Genomic DNA, 24,220 nt, shown 5'->3' on the forward strand with positions numbered 1-24,220 from the left:
GAAATGATTTTAATTTTTTTTGCCTTTTGCCTTTTTGTCCTCCCCTTTACCCTTCTTCCCTTTTTTCCTGTATGTTTCTTTCATGATTTAACCAAGGACCTGAAATGTAGTCCCTAATTCTAACGATTTGCTCCACCTTTTGTTTCACCGAATCAAATTTATTCATAGAGCACAATTAAAAACAGCTGACCAATGTGCTGCACATTAAAACAATGCAAGTGAAATGCAAGAAGACCTAAAAACCAGGGAGACAACACTGTGACTGTATCCAACTTCATTCTATTCATTTAAATTAAGTCCAAACCAAATCCACCGTACCACCATCAGAGTATTGTAACAACAAAAAAAATCATCTCACGTATAGAGATTCATAATTAGCGCTCACTTTTTTGTCACTTTTAATCATCGATATAAGGAAATTTCTTGTTCGCCCCATATCCTGGGTGACCTCTTTTGACTTCTCTCCGTTCCCGTTTGACCTCCTGCTCCGGTTGACTCGCGGACGCGTCCGTGGCGCTGCTCGCCTTGCAGCCCGCTAGAGACACTGAAATTGAAATCCCCATGTTGTTATGAATCCCGGGTATTTTCTTTTTTCAATCAATTGACGAGTCAATTCCTGCGTTCGACTCACGCGGAGCGGTCGGAGCTTCTCTCCCACACTTGAGCGTGCTCTGAGAAAAGCACTCGGCCATCCAGGACAAGACCTCTCCGCAGTATCTGACCTACAGACGGGTCGACCAGAAAGTGTCTGGGTCAGATAACTTGATAAATAGATTTTCTTTTGGTGAAATATACTTTTTCCAGCGTTACCTGAGCCTCCATGGATGCCATTCGCTTCTCTTGGTCTTTGAACCCACCGACGATCCTCAGCAAACTCTGGACCCTTGATCACAAACGAATGTTAACATCAGCGCCGCAGTCGTCAAGTGTCACCACCGGGGGGCAGAAGAGCTTTAGAACAAGCTATGGTTTTGGTGCTGCACAGGTCAGATCTTGTAATCAGAGTACGTGACAGTTTCTGCAGGGTGATAAGATAAAATAATAAAAAGCAAAACGACAGTTACTTTGAGGAGGTGCTCTTGAGTCTTTCCTCACTGCTCTCCCAGTGCTGCCGCTCCAGTTTGGCCAAGTAGTTCTCTTTCTGCACCGTCTCCCATGTTATCAGCCTCTGGTCGAGCCCCGCCGGCAGCTCCCTCTCTGGCAGACACACACACACACACACACGTTTGTCCTTTTACTCTCACTTTACGTAATGCATTTCCTAGTATACTCCATACTCCATGTGTGTGTGTGTGTATATGCATGATAGTGTCCAGTGTGTGTGTGTGTGTGTGCGCCCAGCTCCCTGACTAACAACCATATTACTGAATCTGCTTCATTACACTCCTCCTTTCTTTCATCAACAGGAAAATGGGAGCCAAACCAAATTCTGCTTTGCCAAAAATGCCAGTAGGAAAAAACTTGTGCCACATCAAATGTCCGACACTTTTGGTGTCAGCTGCCCTAAACGAAACCTAAATCTGAATCCAACCCCCCTAAAACCATATGTTAACCCGTCAAGACAGCCCTTCGTGGGGGCCTACACACACACAAACACACACACACACACACACACACACACACACACACACACACACACACACCTTTCTGTAGTCGTAGTGACCCCAAAAAAGCCATTAGAGGTTATGAGGACCATGAATTGTCAGTGTCCTGACAATGGTTTTTTAACCAACACAACCATTTAGAGCACACACACACACACACACTCACACACACACACACACGCGCGCCCAAGGAGGCAGTCCAAAAACTAATTAAACAACGGGCAATTTCCATGGACAGAGAAGGTGAAGGCCCGAGATAAAAGCACAGTGTGTTTCCCTCTATTCCAATTCAAAGTTTAATTTCTCCAGATAAGCCGCGAAGAAAAGTTTTCATCTGCCTGAAATGAGGCAGGATGTCATAATAGTCCCCAGCGGGGGGGGAGGGGAAGAAAAAGAAATGTGCAGAAATGTTGAAGATGGAGGCTTCGTACCAAGATGCTCCTGCTTGGACTCGGGCTGCTTGACGAGGCTGAGGAGGATCTGAGAGAGGTGGCTGATGATGATGAAGGGCGGGGCCAGTGCCGGGCGGCTGTGGTATTCCACAATCAGGTTGTACCTCTGGAACTTCCAGAAGATGTCCGTGTTGCCCTGCACCACCTGGAATGTGTAGCTGTCAATTGCGGGGAGGGGGGGAAAAAAAACAACAATTTACAAACGTACAAATTTCACCAGACATATAAAACGCTGTTCTGGGATTTCCGACGCCGCCCCTGACCTGAACATGGCAATGAGCAGGTTGAGCAGCAGGACGTTGGTGACGAGGAGGAAGATGACCAGCAGCAGGATGACCAGCCAGTTGGCGTAGACGTTGGGACACGGCGGCCGAAGGCCCGAGATGATCTCCTCTCTGTCGTCGGTGCAGTTGATTTCAGGCATGCGAGCCGCTGCGCTCCGTTCAAGATAAGGACAAAGACAAAAAATCAGATCGGAAGAACCCAACGCTTCAGGTCAACAGGAGGCCAATCGAAATGTGACTGGAGCACCATCGATTTCCTCCAGCGGGATCTGGCCAAAGATGTGCAGGTAGGGGCGGTACAGGGCCCTGCGGAACACCCAGTCAATCCTGGGGTCGTTGGGGTGGAGGAGGGCCTGCGTGGCGACGCCGTACGCGATGAGCCACACACTCAGGAAAAAGAGGAAGAAGAAAACGTCCTTCATCTGCAATGAAGGAAACAGAAATGATTTTCTTTTCAACCTGCTCGGCAAAGTCTTCGGTCTCTCCATCTGTGACGGGAGGTGGGTTTCTTTCCCCCCACCATTCTTTCCACAATGATGATCTTGGGGCCGAGCTGCTTGTGAATGGCAAAGATGTGGATCAGACGCAGGGTGAAGACCATGAAGTCTATGGCCAGGACGGTCCTCCCTGCCTCGTAGGTGTGACTGACCATCCTGCAAAATCCAATCAAACAACACGTCACCCTTCCATTTCGACCCCTCGTTCCCACCCAGTCATTCATTCATTCACTCAGCAAAAGACCCAACGCCGCCACAAAGATGATTTATTATTTCCTGTCATCGAAAGTCATTTCATGTTACTTACCTGCACGAAACCCCCACGACAAAGAGTAAGATGGCAACCATGTCGCACTTGTTCCAGTTGTCCTCCACGTAGAGTTTGAACTTCTTCAAGATGTTGATCTCTTCGTCCGTGAAAAAGCTCTGTGTGATAAAAGATATTTTCTGTTTCACCACGAGACAAAGAAAAATCCTCCGTGACGCGACGTGTTCATCTCCGAGTCTTGGTTTCACTTCTAATTCCACCATATTCTTTGTTTGCTTTGGTAATTTCCTAGGAAGGCGATGTGTAATTTGTTCTGCTGCGACGGATACTTCCACCCTGTTCACTGCAAATATGTCAAAATCTTTTCATTGCGCTCATGCTACAACAGAGACCGAAGCACTAAAGCCTTGTAAATGTTGTACCTACCTACCGGTATGAATTGTGTTTTTTAAATTCATTTTTTATTTGCTGAAGCCATTTGACACCACTGGGATTTCAGCTAAGATTGTCATACACGCCTTGAAAACACATCTGAGCCACAAATTCTTAGAATTTAATTTAATTTATCGTAATGCACAGATTTATAGTCTCATAATGCTGTTATGATGGGGCAATGATATTAAAATCCTTTTTAATTTATCCATTCACACATTTTTCTTTTGCCAGCTGTCCCTCCTGCAATTTGGCAGCTGCAGCTTTTAGTCTGGATGCTGTGTTTACCTTCTTCATATTCATCTTATGTTGTAGTTTTATGACATGTTGCTCTGCAAGCCAGTAGACGTGTTCATGATTGCAACAGGTCATGTGCTGCAAACATCATTTTAAAAATAACGAGACTGTGGTAGTTAGGCTAAGTGGAGACAGATAATGAAAAGACAAAGGATGCACGGCCTAGCAACAAGAATTGCAAAATGGGTGTACCACAGGGATCGATGTTGGGCCCCTTATTGTTTAGTATATATATATATATATTAGCGATGTCCTACAACAGTGCCAGTGGGTAGAACTACAAATGTATGCTGATGACACTGTTGTTTATACAGTTAGCAGCTGAGAGATTTTATGTTTTAACAGTTTTACAAAAATGAAAGGAAGTATTAAAGATGGATCCTTAAAGGCCTTAAACCACTCTTCTATCCTGGGTATATAATTCAAGGGACCAACTTCATGTTGGCTATCTGCCAAGCTAACCCTTATCCAAAGCAAGAGCAGAATAAAAGGCATGTTCTTCTCCACTCCTTGATATGTTGAATTTACTTCGTAGTCCAGGCCTCTGAGCCCTCTCTTTTTAATATTTAAAATTCCACTAGTCCAACTAACGAATGCATAAATATGTTGTTCTGTCGTTTTTTCAACAACTGCCCATCCGATCAAGTTCAAACTTGGCAGGTGAATCGACTGTGAAGTTTGATCCTTCTGTTTCAAACTGGTAAACATGTTAAAGACAAGGGGTTGGCATCCCAGTGACGGGCAGGCACATGTTGAATGGGCTAAAACTATGTTTTATCCATCCTTTGAGAGAGAGAGGAGATTTGTATGAGTATCAGATTTAAAAAGCCCTCGAATCTATCTCAAATCCATCCGACAGTCGCTAAAATGTTTCTGTGACAAACTATGGTGAGAGCAGGGCCCCCCCCAGTGGCATTGTCTTCCTTCGGGGAGAGGTATGCGCCCCCAGAGCCGTCCCCTTTTGAAGGCACAGGGTCCCCCGCCGGGCTTGCCGGAATGCCAGGGCCGCCTGCGGCAACTGCGGTTCTTTTTTTTTTTTTGTGGAAAAAAACCTGTGCCCCTGAGCTCTGGGACTCTCTGGGGCGCACGTTGAAAGATTTCTGAGCCGGGGAAACGGAGGCGAGGGCCCGTCTCATCTGGGGCCGCTGCGGCCCAAGGGAAGGGAGTCTCGACGGGATCAGCGGAGTGAGGGATCGCGCTCGTCTGACTGACCCGGCCCACTGGGTGAAAGGCCCGCGAATCCTTAAAACCCCCCCAGAGAGAATGAGCTCACGGGAGCTGTCCATATCGGCTCCTGCTTAGAAGTGCGTGAGCCGCCGCGCACGGACGCAGTCATGCAAAGACATCCGATTGAAATGCCACAACGCATGGATTGATAGATGTCCCTCCATCCATCCATCCATCCACTATACAGCTTTGATCCTATGGAGGATTGAAGAAAAGAAGAATGTCTTTGAACAGTGGGAGGAAGCTCGAGCCTCTGCCGGCTGTCAGCCTCAAACCGCAACCTTCTTGCTCTGAGGCAACAACCCGCTGCACCGCCGCGCCAAAGACGAACACCACTAAATAATGATCTGAGAAGTTCAAAATCACGAGACGGGGCGATCAAAGAGGAACCGGCGGCGTCGGGGGCGCCTCACCTGCCGGAGTTCCTCCAGCACCAAGGTGAAGACCCAGAAGTAGAGGATTATCTCGGGCGCTCCGGGGCCGGCGGGCGGCGGCGGGCGGAAGTCCAGCAGCAGCACGTAGGTGAAGAGGCAGAGGAAGGCGAAGTACATGATGACGTTGCCGAGGAACACGGTGACAGCGGCGCTCCAGAAGCGACGCCAGCGGCGGAGGAGGAAGCGCCACCAGACGGAGGCGCAGCTCTGCGCCGCTGCATCGCCGGGGAGAGAGTCCCTGGGAGGGGTAGAAAAGACGTTGAGGTGCTTCTCAAACTTCATACGCAGGACAACCAACAAGTATCTACTGATATTGACGCCGGTTGAATCCATATCTTCTCAAATTGGATTACTGGTGTTGTTTTAGCCTTTGATGATTGGGGCTGTTGATGCAGACTGGATGTACTCCAGGTTTTATGTAACGCCATAATCCTAACAGCCATTTTTTTTTCTCTTCTATTTTACGAGCGCTTGTGGCTTTTGGCGCGTGTTTTTATCCATTTTTATTATCTCTCATGCATTTCATTATGGTTTTTTTTATTCGAGTCAAATGTGTGAGACGTGTCTCACTTGGCTGCAGGTCAAATTGAAACTCCCCTGGGGGCGAACAAAAAATAAAAATGCCAATTGGTGTCGGGGGCATCTGACTTTCATACAGAAGCAGAATTCAGACCAAAAATGTCCTGGACAAGGGCAAAGATACATATTTCATAGAGAAATAATGAGGACGGGAAAAAGAAATGTAGCCGTAGAACAACTACAATAATGCCCAAGGTTTTCATTTCCAGCTAGATTTATGCACCATCAATTTTACAAGCGCTGCATGGCGGCAGACTCACAGAGGGTCGTCGTCGTCAGTGAGCAGCAGCGCCTTCTCTGTATCCAGACTGTCCAGCTCGCCAAACTGCTCTTGGCTGCTGCGATTGTCGAGTTCCTCGTCGCTGAGAAAACACAGGAGCGTGTCATCATACAGTACGTCCCGCATGGCTCAGGCTAAAGGTGTGTGTGTGTGTGTGGGTGTGTGTGGGGTGGGGCAAGGGGGGGGGGGGGGGGGGGGGCAGCAAAAGATGCATCACCTGAACTTTATGAGGTTGGTCCAGATGAGGGCGGGACAGAAGAAGGACACCACGAGTTTGGAGATGGCCGTGTCCGTCGTCATGGCGCCCCACCAGATCTTTGTGAGGAGAGCCTGAGGTGAAAAGTTCCGATTCAAATGGGAAAAATTGAAATCTGATTTCACAACAGGGATGAACTAACTAACTTAACAGGGGGAATTAAATCTACCACAAGAGGGCGCCACAGGCCTCCCAATATGTCTGCCTCACACTCTTGTGCCCGGATCCACGGAAGCAATCCTGCAGGGACCTTTAAATAATCCCCCCCCCCCCCCCCCCCTGCTCATCAAACCATTTCCCGTGACGTGTGAACCATGCGTGAACCACGGCCATCGAGTCTGAGGTTTACGGATGAAGAAGTCTAGGGGGCTTGTCGGCACGTGTCAAAACGCATACGTATGTTGCGCTTGAAACATGACACACGTACTGAATTACAATTAACAGCTTTTCCTTTAAAAGCAGAAAAAAAAAAGGTAAAAAGCAGGCTGTATCATGTATGCTGCTTTGTATGAAAAACACAAATATGACTTCACTGTCAAGGGATCGCTGCACACTTAACGTTTCCCTGGCTGACAGGGAATCCCAATTAACTCTCAATGATGACTTACTAATGACAAGCAACGTCTGTTGGGAGACATTTAGGTTTAAACTGTGCAGGGTGGAATGAATGGAACGAGTGGAAGTAGAAGAAGAAGAATGCAATGAACCTGGAGAAGTTCTTTTTAAGAACGGCAGGGACAACTCTCATTTCATCGGACGCGCTCGGGGGAAAAGGTCAAACGTGAGGCGCAACGTGTCCGCGTGTCACCTGAACTCCGTCGTGGGCGAAGAAGGACTTGGCGTCGGCCTCGGTCGCCAGGTTGAGGACGGTGGACTTGCTCCAGCAGCGTGTTCTCCTCACCAACAGGGCGTACGCCCGGTCCTCGCTGTTGGAGTAACACTCTCCGAAGACATCTGCCGCAGGTACAACAACGTCAGTGGGTCACCCGCGCTCACACTTTGCTCCCTGGTCAGCAGCATCGGTCGGCACCTCGCGTGGCTCCGAGGTCGGTGAGCGCGACCTCTCGCTTCATCTTTGTATATTTACATCGCGTGGCGACAATTTCTTATTTGCTGGCTCGGGTCGCCGAATGGTTTATGCACTCACCGAGGGCGAACTGCTCGTACTTGGCCTCCTTCATGCTGCGCGCGGACTCGGCCTCCGACTCCAGTCGGGCCATCTCCTTCAGAATCTTACAGCCCGCCAGCGCTGCCGCGACCGCCTCGGGGCCCTGCGGGATTAGAAGAAAGCTGAATCCAAGAGATGGGTCTGAAAGAGGGATCTGAGAAATCTAGTTCAGGGGGGGGGGGGGGGGGCGTCGTCTTTGGAATGTAAATGAGGTGAACTGTGGCTGCGGTCTGTCTGCATCCCGTTCATTTCTCACGCACATTACATATCTATCCGCCCTGTGTTTACCAACAGCGCGGATGTGACAGCGACAGATCATATCTTAGATGCGCTTGTTGTCATGGTCCGTCTGCTGAGACAGACAGCTGTCAGTTTGGGTGATTGATGCATTGACAAACAAGCCTGAGGGGGGTGGTGGTGGTGGTGGTACCTGTCCCACGGAGTAGCAAAATGACCCAATGGGAGACTGTCCTCCACCAAAAACAACCCACCACATAGGCCGTTTTGAATTCTCAGCAACGCCGTGTCCTTGCATGTGTTGGCCTCGTTTATCACAATCGATATTACTCTACCTCCCTTTATTTTCTTACCTGCCATTTTTCTAAAGCGCACTCATGATTCTCAGCCTGTTGTCCCGGGGTTTCACTTCAGTCCAATTTATAGTGCACAAAGGATTAAACGCCTTGAAAACCAATTCAGTACATTGAACATCGAGTCTTCACGTACTTTGCCGTGGTTGTATTGTGGTTGCGTGCAAAAACTGAAAGGGAACGGACGTGTGAATACAAAACCATTGACGTATTGTCCTTTGACGGTAAAAGGGAGATTTGCTCATTTGACCTCTTGCCGAGAGTGAGGAGAGAGAATCTGTTCTATTTCGCCTAGAGACTGGAAATAAGGAGGAAGCAGCGAGCCCATGGCCGCGTCTACTGTAAATGAAGAGCAACATACTCAAATGAAACAGAGGAAGTTACACTCTGTGGTGCGGTACCTCGCACCCTCCTCTTTTAAAATAATCATGTACAATGACTTTTAAATATGTCATATATTGTACTGTGCAATGTCACTTCTGGGTCTTTTGCATAAATGTACATATTGCAACATTCCCTCCCGTATGCCAGCGCGCGGGGATAATTGTGACGAGGCCGCCGACGCGAGAGATACTTCAAACAATCAAATTATAAATGCAGATATCCCGATAGTTGAGGCGCTTTGCAGTACACACAAAGTGAATGCAATTACCATAATTTTTTAGATCATGTTTGAAATAAGACATAGGAGGGGAGGCGCGTCGGGGCTGGCCGCTCGTGCCATTCGAATAATTGGTTCCCTTTGGTTCGGGGGGAGGGGCGGCAAAGGAAGGAGAAATGAAGACGTTGAAAACAAAGAGCAATTACCGGCCACCGCGTGTCATACGACTAATCGCACGGCATCAGTCACATGTCAGGATACGAGTCATTCATTTCGTCGGGACTCGCCGCTGGCACCGACCGGCGCGACCTTCATCTGAATAGCGCCGCCGGCCGCGAGATGGCGTTCGAGTTCACCTCAGTTCCTCGATAAGTATGCCGTTCGCCGGGCCCTTTTTATCTCGAGCGACATTTTCATATGGCAGGCGTGACCCGTGCCCGCGACCGCGCCGGCCCACATTACTCATGTCCGCGCCGGACTCGGAATACAAACCAGCGGCGGTGTGACTGCGAGCCCCGCTTGTCGATGCCGGGGCGCGTTAAGACTTTTCGTTGATGGACCCGCTCGGCGCGGGGGAGACGCGAGAGCAGAGGGACAGGACTGACCATGGCCCAGAAGTAGTTGGCCATCTGCTGTCGGTTCTGAAGGACGGCCCAGAGGAAGAGATCCCTCCACGGGTGTTCGCAGCGCTCCTCCAACTCGGGCAGGTTCTTCTGGGTGTGGAACAGTCGACCCTTGGCCGGTTTCTCCTGCAGCCACACAGACAGCACTGTACGTCACGCCACGCAGTTTACAGAGCATGACATTATCATGTGAGTCATAAAATCTATGCAAGCCGATTACTCTACCCCCTCTGCCAAGAAGGATGTACTTGCCTGGGAGGCATACGCCGCAGGTATTTTAAGTGATTTCTATGAAACGCGATGAACAAGCAGACCTTTTTTCTTTGAGCCGTGCAGCAAAAATATGAACAACACACAGAACAGAACAGAGCAGAACAGAACACAGAGAGGCTGTAATTTCTTTGCAAATGGCACGGATATATTTAGAGAGGACTTTCTTAGCACGTATGTGACAGCGGGGTTCGGATTTCGTTCGCGATCCATCTCTTCCGTTTCGACATGGGGGCGGGGGGGGGGGGGGGGGTCACCGAGGGAAAGTTTGAGGGGTTTTGCATGTTGTACGAACGGGATGGAGAGGAGGAAAAGTTCTGGTACACAAATCGTATTCAGTTTGAATTACTGTAACGTCAGTAACACGCTCCTGTAAGATAAGACGCGAGGCAAGATGGAGGTCCCTCCGAAGTGTGACCCGATGCAATATCGACTCAGGAGAGAGAGGAGAGAAGGACTCGACGGGGGCCGACGGAAGGGGCAGGATTAACTCAAAATTGCCGAGACTTTATTGCTCGGATTTTTTATGCTCCACTCCGGCCAGCGAGGAAATGGGGTCGCGTTTGACTGCGGCCTCCGACCTCAAGGCCTTTAACATTTTCAGATGAAACGATCCCAGAAACTCTCTCTGCTCAGTCGCGGCGGCTGAGAGACGAGGGCGAACGAGCAGACAGAGCCAAAAGGGATGGGAGCTGGCTGCCAGACGCGGCGCAGAGTGGAAGCTAATTCATCAGCCTGAGATGATTTCTGCAAGTCAATGCGGTGCAAATGATTCACTGGCACATTTGTGACACGCACACACACACACACACACACACACACTCACTGTGGGAGTCTTCTGGTAGAAGCCTTTGCAGGAGTCGTGCAGAAAGTCCTTCAGCACTTTGGCAACCTCGAACAGGGTGAAGCGGGGCTTCCCCTGCTCGGCCGGGTGGTGCCCGGGCGGGCCGGGCGCCCTGGCGGCGCCGAGCAGCAGCTGCTTCTCCTCGTACTTCTTGAGCAGCAGGTTGTGCAGCAGGCTCTTCTCCGACACGGACCAGTAGAGCTCCTGCAGGCGGCCGTACGTGAGGAAGTCGCCCAGGTTCACGCCGTTGTCCACGAAGAGGCGCACAAAGTCGGGCTTGTCGTTGATCAGCGCGTCCATCATCACCTCCTCGAGGTCGCGCGCCTGCGAAGAGCAACGCGGAAAGTTCACCTCCGGATGATTACACTTTTGGAGCCGATCGGTCAAAGGCCGCGGCCGATATCTCGACATCTCCGCACATGACAGGGCATATGGATCAGGAAAAGACGGAAGAGTGTTCCTCATCATATGGTACGAATGACGTCTTGATGACGTCATTATGAAACGGTATTATTACAGTGTAAAGGCTGATCAGGTTATATACAGACTACTTTGGGTGCGCATCGGACAATTGGATGGATTGACACGAAATTTTGGAATGGAATTTGAAGAGTTGGCCACGTCGAATGTAAGACGAGTAAAATATGACCAAAGTGGGACAAGAGCTCCCATCGATTCTCGACTCTGGGATCCGGACCTCACCTTCCAGTCCACATCTCCGTTGAAGATGTCGCTCTTGGCGATGTCCACCCGGTTCCAGGCCACAGCCAGCTTCAGCTCGTCCAGGAAGTCCTGAGCCTCCTGACTCTGGCTCTTACATGCTGACGAGCACACACACACACACACACACACACACACACACACACATCACGCACAGGACGCCAACCCGGGGCTCGCTCTCCATCCTTCTCTCCGTGCAAATCCCCAAAAAAAACTAATATTGTTAGTGCTTTACCCTTGACGAGAGCTTTGAGGATGACCGTGTCCAGCTCGGAGCTCTCCTGCTCGGGGTCGTGCACGGTGAGGAGGTGGCCGTGGTCGAGGATCCTCTGGATCTGATTGGCAGGTTGACAAAACAGCGCCTCAATGAAGACAATTACAATCCCCTTCATTGTGCACGAAGAAAAAGAACATCTCATATCATCGGCATGTTTCCCTCCTCCTTTCATATTCCTAATTAGGTCATCACGTACAAATTTTGAAACATTAGCATTCATTACGTTCGCTCCCCTCACAGTCTTCCCCACTGTGCCCCATTTTTCTGTCAATGTTCAAGTCTTGTGATGTGCATATCTGTGTGTGTGTGTGTGTGTGTGTGTGTGTGTGTGTGTGTGTGCGCGCGCGCCTGCCGCCGCGCTGCGTGCACACTGCTGCTCTCACCAGCTTGACCCAGTTGCTGATGTCGGTGCTGTGGTGGGCACTGGGAAAGGTGTCCAGCAGCAGCTCGCGAACGCTGTCCGTATCCCAGCAGCCCCGATTCACCAGCGTGACCAGGATGTCGGCCACGCCCCCCGAGCCCGCCAGGATCAGCCACGGCGTGGAATTGCCGATGCCCTTGTGCATCCTCTGCAAGGCGGGGGGGGGGGGGGGGGGGGGGGCAGAGTGGTCAGGCGTGTGTGTCGACAAAACGCACCAGAGCTGCAACGGTTCGTCGATTACTAAATGAATCGCCAACCATTTTAAGAACCCTTTAATCGGTTCAAGTAGTTTTTATCTCCAAAGTTCTCTGATTGCAGCTTCTCAAATGGGAATGTGTTCTGGTTTTCTTTGCTCCTCTGTGACAGTGACCTGAATATCTTTGGTGTGTGGGCAAAGCGAAACATCACGTTGGGGTTTGGGGAAACATGATCTTTATTGTTCACAATTTTATAGATCAAACAGCTAATCGATGAGTCGAGGAAATAATCGTCAGATTAATCGATTATGAAAATGACCCCTAGTTGCGGCCCTCAAAGGCCCCAGAACTGAATTCTTTTTGACTTATTAACTACACGTCAACGGAGAAATGTATCGACCGGTGCAAAGTGTAGTCTGTAACCTCCTCAGTCATCGGTGTTGTTAGCGGGAGAGATTGGTTCGTGTGTGTGAACAAAAGAGAGGATTGGTTTCGCAGTTCTGGCTCGGGCCTGCGACAAACAGATATATTGCATTCCGAGCCTCCATTCTTCAAGTCACATTGTGCACTCTGCGGGGGGGGGGGGGGGTCGCGTTACCTTCAGGATCCTCGGCTCCCCGTGGACCAGGAGACACAGCACAGGGATCTCGAAACTGCCCGCACCTGAAAGCAGCACCAAGAGGCACGTTCACAACACGGCCCCCCTGTGGAAGGGGGGTCCCACGTCACCGCCGCCCCGCCGTCATCGCCCTCCCGCCATTCCCCCGCGGGCGCCCCTTTGCCAGCCACGGGCACATGAACTCAACGAATGGCGTTCCTCTTCCCTGATCAGATTGGCCAATTCGAAGGGGTCCGCACGCCGGCAGAGGTGAAGCCGTCAAAGGGGTCAACAATTGCGCGGCGAGGAGATCGAGAAAAGCCCGAATAATAAACCTAATATCCCATTTTCTTTCCTTTTTTGAAGTTCCTGTTAACCGTTTATTCAACGGGAACGAAACACGACACAACTTTTCTTGCTGTCTCGTAGATCTCGACGCAAAGTTATCAAGCGGAGGTTTTATTCTCCATGTTTGTCTGTTTGAGCAACGTTTCGGAGATTTTTTTTGTATTTCGCACTCGTGAGCGACGTTTGGGCGCAATTTATTTTAATATTTGTTCTATTCAGAAAAAAACTGTCTCCACAAATGAGAGTGCACTCGGACGCGTCTGTTGGACCTCGAGGATAAACGCAATGCGCTCGTAATGTGCAAAAAAAGGACCTTTTGTCCCTTTACGCAGAAAACTCCGGGGGTACCTCCGGTGACTCTGACATTTTTCTAGGTCGTGCGTCTTAGCAAGTTGGTGATTTAAAAAAAAAAGAAAGAAAAAAGAAACAGATACCGAGGGGGGAAGAATTTCAAGGGGAATATGATTTTTTTTTCCCCCGGCAAGCCATATGAAAAAAAAAAAACCTCATGAAATATGAATCACGTTTTCATTGTTTGTTTTGAAGCTACCAGTGTATGAAGCAGCTGCCTGTCCCACGAACATCACCACAGTTGAATAATGGTCAACGCATCTATGAGTACTTTTAATATTCAAGTCGATTCTACAGTCTTTATTTCTGTGCGTCTTACATAAGTAACAGTTAATGCAGGGCGTTTGCATTTAATTGAGTCAGTCGTAAATTCTGGCATTTTTGATTGCCTTGCTTGAGTAAGTGACTGGCGCCCGATCGCCGGTTCCCAGACGACCCCCAGACGACCCCCAGACGACCCCCAGACGACCCCCAGACGCCTTTACCTCCGTAACCGGTGCGCTGCAGAGAGATGTGCTTGAGCAGCTTCACCCTCATCTCGCTGGTGAGGCCCGGTCTGCTGGGATCCTCCTCCACCAGCACAAAGTGAGAGTGGTGGCTGTCCAGGGAGTACACCGATCCGTGAGGCAGGTCCTGTGGCTTGTAGGCGGCAGGCTCGTCCACCTGGGGGGGGGGGGCAGCGTGGAAACAGTCACGTGAAAGACTTGCTCTTTTCACGTTTGATGCATTATCTCTGTGTGAGTCTGAGTGTGTGTGTGTGTGTGTGTGTGTGTGTGTGTGTGTTTGTCTGATTGTGTGTGTATGTTTGTCTGTTTGTCTGAGTGTGTGTATGTGTGTGTGTTTGTCTGATTGTGTGTGTGTGTGTGTGTGTGTGTGAAACCTTGGCCGTGAGCAGAGCCTCTCGATTGTGGATCATGTTCCAGGGTGCGATGCCAATGGCCACGACACGAACTTTGGAGGAGGTGCTGGCCAAGGAGTGATCTCTTACCGCCTGGCCCAAGTGCTTCGTGATGCCGAAGCGGAGCCCATTAGTCAGAATCCATGCCCCTGGAGAACAGAGACGCAGTGACACACACATATATATATATATGTGTGTGTGTGTGTGTGTGTGTGTGTGGTACATAGACAGTTGTTGTGCACTTGGTAGCAGGGTCTAGACAAACTCTAATGAATCATTACCATGTGAGTGTCTCAAACTAGAGAGCTGCGTTCTGGTTTTCATTATGTGCAGAGCTGCTCTATTGATGATGCTAATCAGAGTGCCCTATAGGGTTATATATGGTTATAAAGTATGCAGTGTTAGTCCTCCTTACATACATTAGAATTCATGAAAATATTGTAATAATTGTGCTCCTAAAAAAATAAATGAAAAAACACATGAAAAAAGATAATAAATAATTTATGACCCTTATTATAGACCTCTCACATCGAGCCTTTTTCACCCGTGTGATGTGTTCCCAGTAGGTTCTGCTGCCGGGCAACAGGGGGCATCGGAGAGCCCGCTCTCTGAGTGTTTGAAATCCAAAGACAAGTGTGCTTTGTTTTCCTTTCCCCTCTCCCTGAACATCACCTGTGCTCTGCGCGGCCTTCACGAGTCCTTTCCTCAGCGTGTCCCTGAGCCACGGCTTCATCTGAGTCAGCTCGTCGCCCCCGACCAACGCCACCACCAGGTGCGGGGGGGCCAGGCCCCACTCCTCCGTCAGCATCCGGTAGATCAGCACCGGGTCCGTGTCGCTGCGCACCCTCATGAACTGGACACAAGAGTGTGCGTGTGTCATGTGGGAGCTCCTTTGCTGTCACGTGACGCCCACTGTTACACGTCGCCTGTAGTTTCACCTTTCCCCTCTTCTTGGAGGCGCCGGTGAAGTCGATGTCGCCCACTCGTCCAGCTGCCCAGTGGCTCCTCTCCCTCCTCATCTTGCTGGCCAGGCCTCGGGCCACCTTCTCCAGTGCTTCATCCGCCGTGGCGCAGCAGGAGCAGCCCAGCGGGACACTGACAGCAACACACATGCACAGAAATACAAATCATACATAAGGGATGTGTGAAATATCTTCTATTCCTGGCAACAGAAGAATATTTTGGGTCTTAAAAACAACAGTTTCTTTTGTAGAAGAACGCCGCAGACTTCAGTTTTGGCGCCTGGCAAAAACCCGTGAGGTTCACGTGAATGAATAATTGAATTAAAATGTCGTGTGCTGCTCATCTGGAACATCCTGTCGTCCTGCTCCCCAGTCGCGTAGCAAGCGCCCGGACGGAGGAACCTTCCAGCGCAAAACTCGAAAACTCACCTCCCAGCTTTTCGTCACCTTCACTTTTTTTCTAAATGCGAGGCCCCAGTCTTTCCCCGTAACCGGCTCGGTGATAAATATAAGAGGGAATAAGTTGCGCATTTGTCCATCAGGCAAGTTACTGTGTTGTTCAACTTGTCTTGTTTACATGTCAAATACCCTGTAGTACAGTAAAGCCATAGAAAATAAAAATTAATGTCACCATTGTCAGCCACTTATAAATCTTTTTGGATCTTAACTCCTAACCAGTAAGTCATACAATGACTTGACAGAAATGGGAATGATCCCAAAATGCTGTTATTCTTGACATATGCATGATTGGACATTAACCTCACTTTAAATAGGGAATAGACCAATTTTTGGCCTTAAACTTTTCAATTAACGGCACAAAGGAATTGCATCACCCATTGATTAACCACAACAAAGAAGAGAGTAGCGTTCTCCCGGTGTCTATCCCCAGTGATGGCAAAGGCAGACCTTCTATTAGCTTACTTATTAATACTACCGGACGTTCAACTCAAGGTCAATTTTTTCAAACCGGTGCTCCTCAGTGTTTGTTTTCTGCTTTGGATAGTAGCCAGGCTGCTGACACTGAGTTAGCCATGATGCCAACGCTGCCGCTTGTTCACACTGGGAGCAAGGAAACAACGTAGGCACTTCAGTGAACGTCCGTCTCCTCCATAGTGGTGTCGACAGGGGTGTAGCGCCAAATTCTGGGCCCTATGCATAAGCAGTCTCTGTGGGCCCATCAACAACACTACTACCACAAGTCAAACCCCCAACCCCTCACAAGTAATTTACTAAGAGAGGGCCCTCAGAGAACTATTTTTGGAATTGTATAGTTCAGTCTCTCAAACAATGTATTCAGCCACGTTTTTTAATTCATGCTATGACACTAATTACTTAGAAAACACTAATTAAAAACAAAAAAACCTGTTTAATTCCTCCCCCATCCTTGGGCCCTGGGCAGACACGCCCGTGGGTGCTGACAACCTCCTAGGGAACCAGCTCTGAGGAAAAATGCCGTCTTCCTTACCAGCGTCTTTACCACAGTGACCACACAACACTACCGACTGTAGCCACTGGGGGCGCACGAAAGTTGAAACGTAAATTCACTTTCATCCTCAATTGGGCAAAGCCTCCATATTTTTTCAGACGCGTCTGATGTTGAAGTGGATCCAGACGCAGAGGTGGATTCAAAATCTCAACGCCCATGCTCCATCCTCTTAAAATAACCAGTTTTGTAAGATTTTGCTCTGTTGGAGGTATGAACTGTGTGTGCTGTATCAAGAATGCAGCACTTGGCATTTCTCTAACATTGGAGGAGGCTGGGAAACAGTGTCCCCCGCTCATGAATAATTTAACTAGCAAACTCTACTTGGAATCAGTTAAGGTTTCTTATGGCCTGTCAATCACTGGGATGATCTGGATGCCTGCAGACGTCTATTATCTGATAATCAGATAAAAAAAACAAAAAAACATGAATATTGAACCACGCTGTCATTTAATCCAGATAAGAGCTCCGGCCCGTGGTCGTGGATGTATCGTGTACATAAATTCGTGATTCGAACACACACCTGTGCTCCTCCGACCACTCCAGTGCGTCCCCACATCGCAGGCACCGGGTCTGTGGCCGCAGTGTCCCCTTGCAAACAGACAAAGACACAGATGTTACGAGCAATTTCTGAACACAATATGACTCGCTCACCACGCTCTCTTATCGCATATGCAAAGGGTCCTCAGAAGCACTTGTGGTCAATGCAAAGTTGGCAGGAATTTTCATGCTCGCTTCACATGCAAAGAGCTTCCGGCCTGATGCTCGAGCTCCAAGTGCACAAAAGGCCGGTCAAACATGAAACCCTTCCGACGCAAGTGTGCTTGTGACATAGAGACACGATACGCGTGTCGCTATTGTTTCTAGACTGGAAACACAGCCACAGTCTGTCTATTCATAACAATAAATGACACTGGGTTCAGAACGGAAAATCATTCATTATTAATAAGATTATCCCCTTTGCCTGAGTAAACAATGACTTTTACTTGCCAGCGCTATTTGCATAGGCACTTGAGCCGCTCGGGAAAGATGATTGAAATGAAACGCAAGGGCGTACTTCCCTGACAAAACCACAGTTGACTCCCCGCGCACCTTGAACCCAAGTGTGGCCATCTGTTTTGAATGCAAGTGAGCAGCTTGTCGTGGGAGAGAGAAAAAGACGACTGGGAATATGCAAACCGGACGATTGGCATGCAAACGTAGAGGGAAGGACGCCCGGCTGCGTGTGCAAAAGGGGGGGGGGGGGTTCATGATCAACTTCTCCTTTGCTCGTAACGAAAAAAGAGACGATATCTGGGATCTCTGAGTCAATATGTGCTGCTCAGCGGAAAAAGTGGAAGCACAGCTCTACGGTACACGGGTCAGTGTAAAACTGAAGGGGCCTAACAATCGTCGTAGCACACGTGGGAAACCAGTCCCCAAAAGAGGCAAAGTAATTAACCAAGGAACTCACAAAAAACATATAGATTTTATGGTAAAATGCCAAAAATGTACAGTGAAAGGACAGAAATGAGAATCACTTATAACAAGATGTGGTCAAATGTACCTGTCTGCTGATATTTATGTTGTGGTTAAACATCATAAACCACGAGAGTTAAGATTTATACACACAAAAAAAGTGGTGATGTAATGTAAAAAGTTAATTATGACTGGATTATTGCGAGCAACGCACGGAATATGTGTCTATATGTCGCGCGGGTACATCAGTGAGTCTTTACATGGAATATAAAAAAAAAGAAAAGCAAAAAAAAGATCAAACTCACAACTTCTGTTTCATCTTGAACTGTGTAAATTCTCCAGAAATTGAACTATATATTAAATTCTATAGCATTCCAAAAAGACCAATCTTAGGATGATTTCCCCATTTTTCATGTTGTACGTCAACCACTCTTGACGTACAATATATATTAGGAGACGAGGAGGCGTCGGCTCACTGAAAACACGTGGAATCATGCACAGTACAGTACCTGGGAGAATTATTTCTCATAGACCTGTTACAACTTGACATGGTACACAGAAAAAAATGACACTTTTCCACTCCGTCCACACTCACCAGAGGAACGTCCTGTCTCTCCTGCATGGCTGAAGCGATTCGCCTCCTGTCGCAGAACCACACCTGTGAGGGCTCAGGGCTATTCCCCCTTCCCCTCATCCCTCAGGTGGACTCCCCCCCCCACCTCCCACTTCCTGGTTGCCAGCAGGAAGTGGGACAAAGGCGGAGCTCTCCCTCCCTCCCTCCCTCCCTCCCTCCCCGTGGGCCAATCCCTCCACTTTTGCTCCGCCCGGGTTTTTACTTTGCACCCATCGGTCGGGCCGCCGCACTCCTGCTCTCATCAGGACCAAAGACTCCCGATCCCCAGAGACACACTTCAGGTGTCTCGGGTGCACTTCCTGCATCGGTCGTGGCATGTTCACGCGCAGCTGCAGAAGTATTCAGCGTTAAACGGAGCCCTGAACTTCAGATATTGGGCAGCAGTTGAACATGCAGAGTGCGATGTTCCCCATCACCACTCGGTCAATGTGACAACTTTTGCACCATCGTTGCCCGTTGGCCTAAGTGTCTCTAAGCGGCCCCGCAGGCCAACTTTTATCCCGTGCTCAGCCGTCGGTGAGCAGTCGAGAGTTCGCCGAGGCAAGCGGCGCCGCAGCTTTTCCGACTTTGGGCTCAATAAGCCAGTTAAGCGTGAAAGCACCCTGTGAATGTGTGAATCCGGTCGGTGGCGGACAAAAGCTTTTGGAGAGGAGGCTTGAACGCCGCCAGATTGATCCGCAAAATGCTGAACCAATTACCGCCGGGGGAGCTGCCCTCGTGCACGACCCACAACCCCCCCGACTTCTCCGGAGCGGCGCTGCCCAGCGGTCACATCAGACTGTGGTCGGACTGGGAGCTTCTTTTGAATGCAGTGGGTGAGTGAGTGAGTGAGTGAGTGGGTGAGTGAGTGAGTGAGTGAGTGAGTGAGTGAGTGAGAACAGGGCCGTTCGTTTCCCTGCCAAAGATTTGGACACAAAATCATCTTCCCCTCAAGTGGAAATGATCCGTCCCTCCGTGGTCTTCTCATGCATCCACGCCTACGGTTCATTTAAAGTCTCCAGTTGACCTAAGCTGCGTGTCTTTGAAGCCGGGGGACCGGGAGGAAACCCACGCAGACGCAGGGAGAAAAACATTGAAACTCCACGCGGAGAAAAAAAGCCCCCCCCCCCCGCATGTGGGACGGCGGGTTTGGGAACCTCGAGACTTCCTGCTGCGAGGCAACAATCGCTGTTCCCTTCTGCACCGCCAAGTCAAAATTATAATATCATCAATAATTAACAGAAATGATTTGGGGTTTCTAAGTTAAATGCAAAAAAGTGGAAACCTTTTTTTCTTTTCTTTTTTACGACTAAACTCTTCTTCCAATGGGGATGGAAACCAATTAAAGCAATGACTTTCTCATTGACCTTAAAAGTATCTTAAACTAAATCCCACCTCCTGGTTTGAACTATTATCTTTTAATTTTTAGACCAAACTCTTTGACCTCCTTTGTCCACAGCCAGTGTCGCTGGTTTGTGACCTGATGTATTGAAGCCTTTCTTTACCCTAAATGAGACCACACTGTACAAAATGAACATCATGCTCAACTGAAGAAGACTTGAAACTAGAGATTGAACCATGAAACTCAAATGACAACTGACGTAATAAATCAAGTGAGAAGTCAGAGTCATTTTCTCATAGAGACTTCTATAGAGTTCTTTCTTTGTGCAAACGGTGAGTCGCCCCCCGCTGGTCATTTCTAGAGAATACAGACTTTAGGCGCTTCCGCATTGGCTTCACTTTCCCACCCGGTCGCTACGTGCATTTAGTTTTATAATTCAGTCCATGGTCCACCTGCAGAAATGTCTTCAGTGGCCTCTTATCATTGCTGCCTGCTGCTTACATACACAGGAACATAATGACTGCCACAGGCGTTTTGCTCTCACCAACAGTTTGCAGGCGTGGAAGTTTGCCTGAAAAAAAACTGCTCTTGTCTTGGAAATGTAGGTTCATATAAAATAAAGGCAGCACTCAAAGGAGGTGTGTGTCTTATTAGTCCAGTTCAGTAATACAATGTGATACTGGTTTGGAGTCGTTGCGTCAAAAACTGCAATTATTATGTATTACTATATTTATGTCAAAATAAATAAATAACACGTAAGCAATTCAAAATAAATATGCGACATGAAATCAGTTCATTTTGTCACTAATATTTGTGAGTCAAGCAGCATGACAAACCCACTCCTTTTCTGTCAATCGAAGCGGTCATTTATTGACGGTCCTTGAATCTGCATCCAGCGCTTCAGCGCCTGACCGTCCTCCTGCAGCCAACGCTGGGTAAGAGGTCGCATATCCAACTCATATGCACCGAGAAAAAAACCCAATCATTGTTGTGATTGATCCTGGTTTAGGGCAGACCCTTTCTGTTCATTGATTGTGGTCCTCCCCTCCTCATCACACAAAGGATGAATGTGGCCCCTCCTCCTCCTCCTCCTCCTCCTCCTCCTCCCCTCAGACAGCTGCAGCCAATCAGCGGCTCCTGCCCCTTTGTGTACAAACACACCACCGTGCGCCGCGCCGCTTTTAAACCGCCACCGCAGCCGAAGGACGAGCAGACAGAGAGCAGGAGGCCAGAGGGAGAGGAGGAGGACGACATCATCCGCAGCAGCAACAACAGCAGGAACGTTCCCCTCGAGACTCTCGCCGCCAGCAGCAGAGGACACCATGACCTCCATCAGGCGCAAGGAGTCGGCCTGCAGGAGTCTGTTCGGCCCCGTGGACCACGAGCAGCTGCGGCGCGACTTGGCGCTGCGGCTGAGCGAGGTCGCCGAGCAGGACAGCCGCCGCTGGAACTTCGACTTCCAGGCCGGGGCGCCGCTGCCCGGTCGGTTCCAGTGGGAGGAGACACCCGCTGCTGCGTTCTACCAGGAGGAGCCCGCGCTGCCGAGGGACGCCGTCTGTCCCCCGGTCGCACCGGGCCGCGGCGATGCTGACGGTGGTGCTGATGGCGGTGATGAGGCTGAAGGAGCAAGCGCGGGGACCGACCAGGAGAACTGCCCCCGCATCTCCAACACGCGGTGTCCCGCCGAAGTGACGCCCCTCCGGGGGAAGAGGTCTCTCTCCAAACCGGCGGCCAAGCGCAGGAGCGCGAACGCACGGATCACAGGTGAGGAACCCGCGTCTCACAGATGCAGCGTGACTTTTGATATTTCTGCTTCATCCTTATTGACTCGTTGTGGGAGGAAATGTGAAGTGACCAAACATCTTCTCTCCTCTTGTTTTGTTTTTTTATCGGCAGATTTTTTCGCAAAGAGGAGGAGGACGACGGACACAAAGAGTCCTCATCATCTTCATCTTCATCACACGAGTTCCAGTGAAGCAGCTTTGTGCAAAACGATCAGATGAACTGTTTATACGGACTATTTATATTTCTACATGAACATTTTCATGGACTGGACCAAAGGGATTTAATTTAATTTAATTTTATTGTGTTGTGTTTTCAGTTTTGTTATTTGGCCCTGACATGAAATTCTAGAATTTTATGTTATTTATTTTATTTATGGCAACGTTTTTTTTGAAATTATTATTTAAAACCTTTTCCTTTTTCCACTGCTGATGTTGCAAATATCTTTGTTAACTTATAATATGTTTAAGTTAACAATATGTTTAAGTTAACAATATGTTTTCTCTCATTGTTTTCATCAGTGTTATCGTTTTCCCACATCATTGTCAACCTTGTTGAATGAATGAAATGTACTGAGCTGCTTTCTATTAATGATCTTTTTTTTTTTAAAAAAAGCACTATTTTGTCCTTAATAACTGAGATTTACCTTGAAATATTTTCCAATTAAATAACCTGTTCTAACAGTGGTTCTTTTTTCATCCTCTGGTCATTTCATTTTTCTGCAGCCTGCTTTGATTTAACAATCAAAAGCGCGATGAGCCGCCACAAGTCAAATTCCACTTGTTGATAGACGCAACATTTGTTCTTTTCATTCATCTTAGTTTGATTCTCCATTGCTCCAACTTGGACAAAAACAAGGCGACAAAAACATTTCTGAAAGGTTCACGTCAGTGGCTGGCTCACAAATCTGTACTCCGGAGTTTAGTTGTCGAGTAAAAACGGGTCCCTGCAGAACATAGAGTACATTAGATGGATGTAAAAAAAAAAAAAAAAAAAAAGCAAAGCAAAAACACTTATTTGTGTTATAGAAAATGGCGCATTTTTATGTGGCACTCGCTCTCCTGCAGTGAGACAATGTGCCCGAAGCAAGAAGATCCCACGTGGAACAGAGTCGAAGCTTCCTCGTCTTTATTCATTAATCTAAAAGCAACAAAATACTGATCTGAGATTTATAAATATGCCCATGCGGGACCGGATGTCCAAAGTATTGCATTTGCCAATATGACTGCAGCCCCGCGAGACGACGCATCCTTTGGTTTTACTGCTGACACTGTGGCAGCCTGCGGATGAGCGCCTTCATATAAAAAACGCGGGAGGGGTCCCCTCGGAAAGCGAAGAAAATTAAATTTTAAGCTGCGGGTTTGGCAAAACATTGTAAGAGAGGAATTGCGTTGCCTGGGATTTATTAGGAGATGAGATGGGGTTTTTTTTTTTTTTTTATAAGCGCAGTCCTGAGGACCGGGTGCTGTCAGGCTAAAAATTATACCTCTTAATATGAGCGGTAACTGCCACATTAGCCCATTAGTGGGACCCACAGCCCAGCGTGTGTGTGTGTGTGTGTGTGTGTGAGAGGGGTGGGGGTTCAGCTCTGAAGCATTTTAAGAGGCCATCTGGTCGGAGGGCAGGACAATGGCCGACAAAGCAGAGTGTGCCATCTCTTTCACCTGCAAATCGGCCTTTGGAGCTCCTCGAGCCCCCCCCCCAGGTCTTTCCACAACTTTTTCCTCTTTGTCCCTTTTCTTAGTCAAAGCAGCCACTATCGCTGACATGTGCCTGTGGTTCCTTCTCACCACAGGAGGGGGGGGTGTATGCTTGTGTATGCACACACAAGCATGTAAAAGCAAAGAGCAAACATCTTGGAACGCCTCAGTGCCAATCAAGGACAAACACCGCTAAGTGTGTTATTTTGGAATTAGGGAGCTGATGATCTGACACTCTTCTCTTCTCTTCTTTGTTTTTGGATTTCCAGTCAAAAGAAAATCAATATTCAAAACTATCCCGTGGGTCCTCGGGCTCCCATGGGCTCCCGTTTCGCACCGCCCGCCCTCCTAACTGAGGTCTCCT

General features: G+C 48.7%; 2 protein-coding genes across 3 annotated transcripts; one reads left to right on the plus strand and one right to left on the minus strand.

Annotated features, from left to right (window-relative positions):
• Positions 1-259: 259 nt before the first annotated feature.
• Positions 260-19,090, minus strand: trpm5 (transient receptor potential cation channel, subfamily M, member 5). 2 transcript variants are annotated; one of them, XM_035627959.2, is made up of 26 exons: positions 19,015-19,090; positions 17,485-17,552; positions 15,455-15,611; positions 15,189-15,369; positions 14,499-14,665; positions 14,104-14,281; positions 12,920-12,984; positions 12,087-12,272; positions 11,662-11,761; positions 11,409-11,527; positions 10,689-11,030; positions 9,575-9,718; positions 7,758-7,881; positions 7,419-7,564; positions 6,572-6,684; positions 6,335-6,436; positions 5,475-5,733; positions 3,145-3,263; positions 2,861-2,993; positions 2,588-2,762; positions 2,320-2,488; positions 2,036-2,214; positions 1,065-1,197; positions 811-883; positions 632-722; positions 260-544 (listed from the first exon to the last, which is right to left on the minus strand). In XM_035627959.2, exons 1-26 carry the CDS (start codon positions 19,039-19,041, stop codon positions 399-401), a joined length of 3,696 nt encoding a protein of 1,231 aa, XP_035483852.2. In that variant the 5' UTR covers positions 19,042-19,090; the 3' UTR covers positions 260-398. The 2 variants fall into 2 exon arrangements, with proteins under 2 accessions (XP_035483852.2, XP_047187432.1); XM_047331476.1 differs by lacking the exon at positions 17,485-17,552 and having other exon boundaries at positions 19,015-19,066.
• A 2,513-nt stretch (positions 19,091-21,603) lies between these two features.
• On the plus strand, positions 21,604-22,787 carry cdkn1ca (cyclin-dependent kinase inhibitor 1Ca). Its single transcript, XM_035628576.2, has 2 exons — positions 21,604-22,138; positions 22,271-22,787. Exons 1-2 carry the CDS (start codon positions 21,697-21,699, stop codon positions 22,375-22,377), a joined length of 549 nt encoding a protein of 182 aa, XP_035484469.1. The 5' UTR covers positions 21,604-21,696; the 3' UTR covers positions 22,378-22,787.
• Positions 22,788-24,220: the final 1,433 nt, after the last annotated feature.

Source organism: Scophthalmus maximus, chromosome 4, assembly GCF_022379125.1.
Source record: "Scophthalmus maximus strain ysfricsl-2021 chromosome 4, ASM2237912v1, whole genome shotgun sequence".
In the NCBI taxonomy this organism is placed as follows: domain Eukaryota; kingdom Metazoa; phylum Chordata; class Actinopteri; order Pleuronectiformes; family Scophthalmidae; genus Scophthalmus; species Scophthalmus maximus.